Below are 10,016 nucleotides of genomic sequence, written 5' to 3' on the forward strand. Positions count from 1 at the left end.
CTACTCATGTTCTGCTGCTCTAGTATTTTCCCCTTCACTTGATATGCGCAGTTTTCCTCCTGCCATGGGGGAAGGGGAAAAGTGAGGGATATTAACATGCAAGTGGGTTTTTTTTTTTTATTCGCGCAAATGGTTATGCGTTGTTGTGAGGTGGAAAGAACCCCACACAGGTACTCACCTGCGGCATATAGTCCGTCCTCACGCGGATCGTTTTCCTAAACGTTCCGTCACTCCTCTGGGTGCCCTTAATAAATTTCTCATTGGTTTTTTCATTGAGTATATATACATCCCCTAATGGAGTCACCACTTCCTTCAGATGATTTTCTTTATTGTCGTTATTTTCAAAAGAGTTAGGGCCCCCTGCAAACTTATTCCCTGTGGCACCTCTGCTGTTCATAGTTCTATGTGTGCCGTTTTATGTTTAAGACGTTGAAGTACAATGCTAATTCGTCTGATGGTATAGCAGTGCAGTTGACATAACACAGGGTTGTGCGTATGTACGTGCGAGTTTGCATCTACGTACATACATGCGTGACGAGATCGTGTAGTTTCCTTTCACACGAAAAATTTCACATAATGTTGGTCTCTCCAAAAAGGTGCAAGCGTAAAGATATCCGCATTGGAGCTTTATCGCATTTGTGACCTTTCTTGGATGAGCAGACAATTCGATGCACATCTCACGCCCATAATAAATTTCATATAAAATGTATAAAGGGCGGGGAGGTAAATCCAATAAATCTGTTGCAGGATAGATAAACTAGTACATTTAAATCTTAAAAGAGGGCATCAAAGAAAAGGAAAAAAAAAAAAAAAATGATTTCTTCAGCTGATATTTAGAAGGTTGAAGGGAAAATGATTCTTACGCCAATTTAGGGAAACATTTTTGTAATTTCCTCTCCACATGCAGTATACAGAGTTGTTCCACTTGGGGCGGAAAATTTTTCGCATACACGCTGGTACATTCACAAAGGGTGTTTTCGTCCTATATGTTTAATGTCTCGGCCAGGGAAGGAAAGAAAAAAGTTCTTCTCCACTAAAACAATTGTAAGTTTAAGTTGCGTTAAAATTGGGTTAAACAGTCGCCCTATATGATGCCGTGAAGCACGTGACATATTCCATGTTCTAGCAGGTATGCAAACTGCGTTGCATAAAAAAGAGCAAATGAGATTGTTCTGACTTACGATTTCTTACATTCATTCGACATGGTAATTGTTACTGGAAGGGAGTTACAAATGTGTTCTCAAAATTGCCGTTTGGTTAATTCGTAAGGATGAACTTGTTTTCACAGTCCGCAGGGAAAAATACATTCATCCGGATAACCTCCTTCACTGGGCACAGAAAAAATATCAACATTTTTCCGTATTAATTTTTATTCCTGCTTTGTAATGGCTTCTTTTATTATTCTGATATTTTGCTATTTTATTATTATATTAATTTATTATTTTTTTTTTTTTTTTTTTTCATTTCACCGTCAACCTATGGGAACAAATTTTTGTGGCACAAGAAAAAGAAACTCTTCACTTTGTGCACGCCCAAGAACAGCAGTTGTAATACTAGACTTTGCTTTAACAACAAAAAAAAAAAAAAAAGAGTTTCCCTATTGTCCTAGGTGTAACAAACCGTTTCTGATTTTTATTTGGATTTTTGTCTTTCTCATATCACTATTGCATCGCTATATTCCTCATGGTGCAATTTTCGGCAGATCATATATTCCGTATGCGAACGAAAAATAAACTTTGCATTTTTGTGTAAGAGACTCTCTTTTGAACTTCCCATGGGTGCGCCTTTCGGTCTTTTAAAAAAAAGTGGCCCCATATAAAGTTGCCTTTATATTTTTACAACACCCAAATGGGGGAACAAAAAAAAAAAAAAAAAAAGATGCGAAAAACTGCAGAACGATTGGATTCAGGGAAAAACACTAATGCAGGAAAAAAAAAAAAAAAAGTGTTTTATTCCAAAAATTTACACTATCATAGGCCTATAAAAAAGAAATGTAGAAGAATATACATGTCAGATCATACACAGAATATCAATATGATATTCAAACAAGACAAAAAAAAAAAAAAAAAAAACGGATTATAGTGTAGTACAATAAAGCGGGTTTGCCCTGTGTACATAGATTGCTATGCAGAAAAAAACACAAGGGGAACTTGACACGGGGACCATGTCATTGCTATCGTGGAAGTAAGCCTCCCCGATACCTCCTTAGTAATAGTAAATGTATCCATAGTGGTTATCCTGCTTGAGGTGAATATATAAAAACTTCAAAGAAGTGAAAGGCTTCCCACAGCAGTAATATATTCTATGTGTTTTCACATGAACGAAATGATTTTCAAGACTCTTCAAACTGGAAAATTGCTTATCACAGTAACCACATGTATTCGTAGCAATCATATTTTGTAACCACATGGGTTGTTTTCTGGTCCTGGATGGGATAAGCAAATGTCTAAAGGTGCAATAATATCTGGGGATCGATTTGGTATGGTCATGCTTGAAGTGCTTTAAATAGGACAGCTTCTTGTATATTTCCTTCTCAAGTTCGTTTACATTTTTGTGCGGTTCATATGGCTTAAACGCATCACTTGGTTTGCTTTCATTGTATTTTCTACGCGCATAATTGTTCCTATTTTGTGATATATAAAAACCGCTTTTATTATAAAAGTGGTGAGCACCTTTGCTTTTTTGTACACCCCAAAATGGATAATCACTTTTGCCATTTTTCTTAAATTCTTCTGCATTGATATAGGTTGCATCTTCGTGCAAGCCTACCATTTGGCCCCTACCATTATTGTAAACCTTACGTGAATCTGTTGTGTAATATTTCGGGGCGCGCGTAGTCCACCTGGGGCTGTAATACGCGCTGTTCTTAACCCTGTAATTGTTTTTTCCGGTTGTCCGCACGGCCAAGTGATAGGAGTTACGAGGGGAGAAACTTTGTTCGTGAACGAAGCTTTTTTTCCAAGGCAGAGTGTACTGATTGTATTTCCCGCTCCACTTGTTCCAGCGACGGTCCCAACCGTAGTCCCAAATTTCCCAATTGTCCCAGTGATTATCCCACTTTCTACCCCAGTTACTGCCCCATTTTTCTCCAGATCTGCGATAACCCTTTAGATGGCTTAGGCCTCCTTCGTTCCGCGCCCACCTCGACTTGGTCTTCCTGCTGTATCCATATTTCGGACCATAGTACTCTATTGTGTTATGTTGTATGTATACGTTAACCGTGTTCGCCTTTTGGGTGTAACGATTGCTCGGTTGATAGGCCACCTTGCATTCGATGGCACTACCCTCTTCATCATTCACCTTCTCAAGAAGGTCCCCATTGTTGCATTCCTCCCCATCGATTACATCATCGCCGGAGTGGCCATCCGAATGGGGAGGAAATGGTTCCTCTATACACTCTTCGCCCCCCTGGTTGCTGAGCGCCAAATGTGTGTCATGGGCGTTGTCTGCGTGTAAAGGGGGTCCATTTGAGGTGCCATTTTCGCGCCCCTTGCCGCTGCAGCAATTAGCCGTTTCCTCCTCACTAGCGCTCATTCTATTCATAGCTTCATTGTTTAAGTCTTCCTCACTCAGAGAATGTGTGGTGAAGGACTTGGACATATGGTTCTCTCTGCTGGTACTTAGCGTGTCACACCGTTCGAGGCATTCTTTGCTATTTCCTTTAGTGCTACCATAACGTAGGGAAATTTTTTCTTCTGAATTAAATTTGCCCAGTGCATCGTTATTTGGAGTAACCACGTTGTTCTCCTTGACTGGGGAGAGTGTCAACTTCTGTTTGCAACCAAAATGGTTATTCATATTTTGTTTGTTCCCCTTCGTCTTATTAGCCCTGTCTGCATTGGCATCCATCTCTGTACTCAGTTGGGAATTACCTACTTTTACCTTTTTTGCCTCTTCAATTTCGCTCGTATGGTTACTCAGTATATGAGGAGGTGAAATTTTTTCTACTTTTACGTCTCCTTTCTTTACCCCATAATCGCGGCCGTTTGTTTCCACCTTCGGGTTGACAATCCCGTTTGGGCAAATTTCTCCCCCTTGTTTTCCCCCAACTTTGAGGTCCTCTCCACTATGGTCATTTTCACAGGGTAAATTTTTCCCAATTTGTGAATTTTCTCCTGCTTCGATTGGACATCCTTTCGAATTTTCGTTGACTTTATCACGAGTACGTTTTTTAAAAAGGAAGAATTTTTTAAAACCCCATTTCTTACCCTTATCTTCCTCTTTGGAGAGGAGAACTGTCTTATTAACGGCCTTACTACTTAATGGGGTCACATCGAGCGCATTTTCGTAAAGGCTATTCTTAATGTGTGCATTTTCCTTTTGTACCTGTTGTTCTTCATCTGATTGAATCTCCGTCTGGGTTGATTCAGCCGACTTAACTTGCACTTTCTTCTCAGGGAAGTATATCGAATTATGTTCCCCCTTCTGCTCCGCATTCCGCTCCCCATTCGTTGCGCTGATTTTTACCTTCGTTGTGCCCACTTTGGTCTTCTCACTGCCTGACCTATGTGATCCTCCACAATTGCGAAAAAATAGGTTCTTGCATTTCATCCTTTGCAAAAATGACTTATCATTTTTATTGAAAAGGTCTATTTTTTCCTTTACACTTAAATCATAACTGTTGCACAAAACCGTTTTCTCTAGTACATCATTTGTATAATGAAAAAAGCTGGTGCTTGAGAATAAATCATATATCTCCTCTTTCTTCAAATTGCTTTTGCACAGTTTGTAATTGACTCCGCTTAGCAATCGGATATCTATTGTGACTAGCCCCTTCAATCCTATGATGCATATCTTTACATTGTCTTTGGAAAAAATGTAATTGTTTTGCTTCCCAGGGTTTTCTTGCCAGTTGTACTTTTTTGCTTTTTGTCTGATGTCATTTAAATTTAGCCACGCATCCTTTTCTTCATTCGGAAGCGAGCTAACTACGTTGGTCATTTTGTATGTACAAAAATTGTTCTATCGCAGGGATGCCCCCTCGGGGGACATACGTACGCAAGTTCTCAGAAAACGGGAATATCAACAAAAAGGGCAATAATAAATGCATGCGGAAATATATTCCTTTTTTTTTTTTTTTGTTTTTTTTTTATTTTGTTTCCTTGCCTTTTCAAATGTATATATAAAAAATGTTCGCACTTGGTTTATGTAAAAATGTGTTTCTTATCATTTGGACTACTTCGCACATGTTAAATGAATCGAGCATGTTTTTGCGCCCACGCAATTGTGCAGTGTGTGCTTTTTATTCCTTCTAAGGTTGAGTTAAAATTACGAGCAAAAATGCGCCAGTGGCAATTATTGCAGGAAATGCCTTCACATAGGGGCCATAAATAAACTGTGCTTACTTGCTGTGATGAATAGCACTCGGATTTTTTTTTTTTTTTTTTTGACCTGGGGATATATATACAAAAAAGGAAGTTACAGCTGCTAACAAAGTGGTTGCAAAAAAGGGTATTGTGTCCCTCGTCTGTTATCCCGCTCGTCCATTTGTCCCTTTTTCCTTTTTTCCTCTTTTTTTTTTTTCTCTCTTTAGACGATTTGCCACTCATAACAGTGCGCGCAATTGCTAAAGTAATGCTTCAAATTGGGATGAATTAAAAAAAAAAAAAAAAAAAATCTGACACCAAGGAATCGCAAAAAAATGTGCACATATTGTACATGTGCAAAATTATACATGCACAACGCAAATACATGCGGGCGCAAAGTGGCACCTTTTCACCTTGGCCCACGGATGCTATAGAACAAAAAAGGAATTACACAAAAGGAAAAAAATAAGAAAAAAAACAAACACAAGCCAACGTTGCAACATTTCTAATAAGATGGTGGTATACTATATTTGTGCCGGAAAAAAAAAAAAAAAATAGCGTGGCCGGATAGTGGTGCTAATTTAGGGATAGTGGAATACCCGGGCTAAGGCTTCCCCACATACCTCATAAAAAAAAAAAAAAAAAAAGTGCTGTAATTCTGAGCTCATATTAAGAAACATACAAAGGCGTTCTTTGCCATTAAGAGCACATCATCTGATTTAACATGATGTGAAGTAGCGAAGTGGGTATGTACGCTGTGAGAATTTACTGCAATACCTTATAACTCCACAAGGCAGCAAAAAAAAAAAAAAAAGAACGGAAAAAAAGAAGCTTGGCATGAATTTGTGGATCCACATTTGTATGACAAACTGCCACAATTCTGGGCGATAACATTGGCCAGAACATAGGTAACACGGCAAAGTACAATTTACAATTATTTCCGTTTCTTTTTTTTCAATTTCACAACAACCCTGCGAAGTTAAAGTCGAAACGACTGAGTGCAAATCCTGTAGGGAAGGAAGGCATTTTTTTCTTTTTTTTTTTCTTGCCCTTCCTTTTCACTCCTTTTTCATCACATCAATGTAAGACGAGGTTTCCATGATAATAGATTCCCCACCCCGTTGTGCGTCCCTCTAATTTAAACAGACTTGTTTTGAGTAGGCAGAACAAAAGCTACGCAAAGAGAAGCGTGGACATCAGTGTGAACGGCAGCAAAGTATAAAAGGAATACGCAGCGAACCCCCTACAACAAAATCGCCCCTTACCCCACATCACATCTCTGCTCCACCACCCGCTGCCAGCAAAATGTCGGTGCTTCCAACGACCCCAGCATATAATAAAGAAAACAAGTTTATGACAGACATCAAGAAATTTATGAACCAAAAGATTCGCGTCAAGTTTGATGGTGGAAGAGAAGGTTAGTACCGCATGGAATGGGAAAAAATACACACCACTTTGAATACATACTTACGTACTTACATACTTATGTACTGGTGTGCATAAAACAGAACCTTCGCTCCATTTCATACCCACACTGAAACACATACAAATTGTTTGAGACACTCAGAGCAACTCATGTCATAATTCTCCCGTTTTCCTTTTCCACGCAGTTGTTGGCAATTTAATTGGCCACGATGCCATCTTCAACTTAGTGCTGGACAAAACTGAGGAATATATAAGAGGTAGAACGGGATAAAACAGTTTCAACAAAAAAAATATAAAAAATAAAATAAAATAAAAGTAAAGAAGAACAAAGCATAGCATACCAAATTCACCTACACATGGCTCACTTCTGCACCTTTTCAGATCCGAATGACAGCTTGGTCATAACGGAGAAAACGAGGAGTATCGGTTTAGTCGTCGCTAGAGGGACATCGGTAATGTCGTTTTCCCAGAATGTGTGTTCATGCTGGGAGGAGTCTGCCACGTGGTGTACATTGGACTGCCCAGTTTGACTACCATGTCAGATTGCCTCCTATTATTGTATCCCATTCCATTGCGTGAAGATTTTCCTCTTGTTTACATTCCACTTTCTCCCCCCCTTTTTTGGCAGATCGCACTAATAACGCCAGTAGACGGCACGCAAGAAATCGCCAACCCATTCATATCGGAACAGAAGTGAAGCCCAATTGTGCATAAAACCTTGCCCCTCGTGAAGAATCCTTATCTCTTTTAACTTGTCAAATCACGTGACTTTTTTTATTTTTTTGCACCTGCATATGTAAAACTCAAAAACGAAATATTTCCCCCCCCCAGTGTGGTTGCACCATTTTGAATATAATTTTTTTAAAAGTAGGAAAATGCGCGCCATGTGTACGCGAAAGATAATTGTGTGATTAACCCCCGTTACACGGAGGTAAAAAAAAAAAACTCATGTTCATCTGTTTGACACGAACAAAACGGGTGTCAGTGGTACAAAAATGAAAAAAATGTTGGCTTAACAAATCCGCATAGGAAATGCGCAGAACATAAGTTGGTGTGTAAACATCATCTACTGATACACCGGATGCAGACACAGATATATATGGTTATCATCAGTGTAGGCAACTCGTTAAAATGAAGAAAAATAAAAAATAAAGTAATAAAAGGATGAAAAAAAAAATACAAATATGACTGGCGAAAACGCTGGCAACTTATTTTGGGGCACCTTTCCATCAGACACAAACATACAAGCATATAAAACTTGGGCACTTGTGTAGGCAGGTATCAATAGCAGCTGCAATATGTTCCTGTGCGGGAATAACACAACACAGGAATTTTAAAGCGTTCTGCTTCTCATTTAATTATGTAAGAAAAGGCTCGACGTGAGTTAAAAGGGTTTACATGTGTCATATGGGGGACACCACCCTTTATCATGGTGGGTTAGGACACTGTACATTGTGTTGAAGGGGGGGAGGAGGTGAGGGAGAAAAGCACTGCTGCTCATATGATTTTAAAGCAAGAAACGGATCGCTCTTGAGGGGATCCCAAAATACGCTGCGCTAGAGTTACGCGGTTGCTTCCACAAATCGTTCACAGCTTCCTCACCACGCCCGCATCACCTCCCTCACCGTTTGCATAAAACCTTCTCACGGGTGTATATTAATGTTGTGACGGCGAAAGGAGCTTCTGTAGCCAAAGGACATGTTGCACTTGGAGCAGAAAAAACGCTTGACCCGATGATGGAAATTTATTATATGCTCCTTCAAGCTGAACTCAGAAGAAAATTCCTTGTTGCAGTTGTTCACAGTACATTTGTAGTTCTGCACAATATTCAAATGAACCTTCCGTACATGCTTATTGTAACCATTGACATGCAAATATATTTTGTTGCACTGCAGGCAGACGTACTTCTTCTTGAAGCAGCTCCTCTTGTGCTGTATGAACTCTTTATAAATGAGAAATTTTTTGGCGCACACAGGACAACTATAGAAGAGGTTACATCTGTGCTTATTCAAATGGTACTTCATTTTAGAAATGGTCGAATAGGAATAGGAGCAATTTTCATATGGACATGTGTAGTGCCTTATCTTGTGCGCTCTTAATTCTTTAGGAGTGTCAAAGCTAGATTGACAAATGGAACAAGTGTATTTTATTTTCTCTTTATTATCTTTATGGGTTAAAATATGTTTCTTCAAATGATCCGACCGCTTGTACGTTTTTATACATAGGTGACACTTGTATGGTCTTGATTCTGAATGAACACTCATTAGGTGTCTTTTCATTAATTTTTTATTTGCAAAAATCATACTGCACACATTGCACGTTCGAATTTCAACAGAAATTCTACTTGGACTGCAGTTCTCCCTCTTTACTTCCCACCGCTGTTCCGCGTTCGCCTGTTGTTCAGAGGCTTCAATTTTGCGCTTGTCCGTGTTCGCCTGCTGTTCGTGAGGTACAATTTGCAGCTGTTCCGCGCTCGCCTGCTGCTCGTAAGGTACAATTTGGCGATCATCCCCTTCTTCCCCTTGCGCGCTGAGCTCAGTGCCAGCATGTTCTGAGGCATTATCGCCTCTCAATGTACCGTTCTCGCTATCACCATTGTGTCTTTCTCCCTCAACATGCTCTTCACCGCTTTGCATTGTCTTACCACTCTCGTGGTTTTCCTCTTCGTCTGGATGGCCCTCCGAATTGTTATCTACCCCTCCGACAGCGTCTTCCATTTGCTTCCTCGTCGCCCACTCGCCGTCATACCTATTACCCATGGAAAACCTCATATGCTTCAACTTGCAATTTTTTAACTGTCTGGGCGTTTTAAAGAACATCTGACAGATGGAGCACTGGAACTTCTTCTCCTCTTTGTTTAGGTCGTGTCTTATGCGATGCAGCTTCAAGTGGTCTGCTCTTTTATACCGCTTGAGACAAATGTCGCACTCGAATGGCCTTTCGTCAGAGTGGACACTCATCACATGTCTGTGCATTAATTTGCTGTTTGCAAAAACAGCGTTGCATATGTTGCATGTCCTTGTTTCAATTTCTGCTTGGTTGGCTCTGCCCCGTGGTTCTTTCTTCACACGGATTACTCTTCTCTGATTAACTTTCTTGGCCCTCAATGGGCTCTTCGGCTTTTCCGTTCTGCTGGTGAGGTCCCCTCTACCAATGTTATCACCGATGTTATCCCCGGTGTTATCAGCAGTGTTGTCACCGATGTTATCCCCGGTGTTATCAGCAGTGTTGTCACCAACCTTGTCACCAGTGTCGTCACCAACCTTGTCACCAGTGTCGTCACCA

The 10,016-nt window shown here is 40.0% G+C and overlaps 4 protein-coding genes across 4 annotated transcripts in view; 1 reads left to right on the forward strand and 3 right to left on the reverse strand.

Moving 5' to 3' along the window:
• Positions 1-397, reverse strand: AK88_03724 (uncharacterized protein; the record flags this gene model as incomplete). The annotated part of the gene is made up of 2 exons (XM_012481334.1): positions 1-59; positions 175-397. The coding sequence occupies 2 exons, from the start codon at positions 395-397 to the stop codon at positions 1-3; spliced, it is 282 nt and encodes a 93-aa protein (XP_012336757.1).
• A 1,808-nt stretch (positions 398-2,205) lies between these two features.
• Positions 2,206-4,941, reverse strand: AK88_03725 (uncharacterized protein; the record flags this gene model as incomplete). Its single annotated transcript, XM_012481335.1, has 1 exon — positions 2,206-4,941. One exon carries the CDS (start codon positions 4,939-4,941, stop codon positions 2,206-2,208), a length of 2,736 nt encoding a protein of 911 aa, XP_012336758.1.
• Positions 4,942-6,611: 1,670 nt separating this feature from the next.
• On the forward strand, positions 6,612-7,428 carry AK88_03726 (uncharacterized protein; the record flags this gene model as incomplete). Its single annotated transcript, XM_012481336.1, has 4 exons — positions 6,612-6,723; positions 6,917-6,988; positions 7,113-7,183; positions 7,360-7,428. 4 exons carry the CDS (start codon positions 6,612-6,614, stop codon positions 7,426-7,428), a joined length of 324 nt encoding a protein of 107 aa, XP_012336759.1.
• A 946-nt stretch (positions 7,429-8,374) lies between these two features.
• Positions 8,375-10,016, reverse strand: part of AK88_03727 (uncharacterized protein) — a gene marked incomplete at both ends in the record, with an annotated part of 4,745 nt that continues 3,103 nt past the window's right edge. The window contains one exon of the mRNA XM_012481337.1: positions 8,375-9,994. Within this exon, the coding sequence (XP_012336760.1) occupies positions 8,375-9,994 (1,620 nt within the window). The remainder of the gene's footprint in view (positions 9,995-10,016) is intronic.

The sequence above is a fragment of the Plasmodium fragile genome (genome assembly GCF_000956335.1).
Source record: "Plasmodium fragile strain nilgiri unplaced genomic scaffold supercont1.45, whole genome shotgun sequence".
NCBI lineage: Eukaryota > Apicomplexa > Aconoidasida > Haemosporida > Plasmodiidae > Plasmodium > Plasmodium fragile.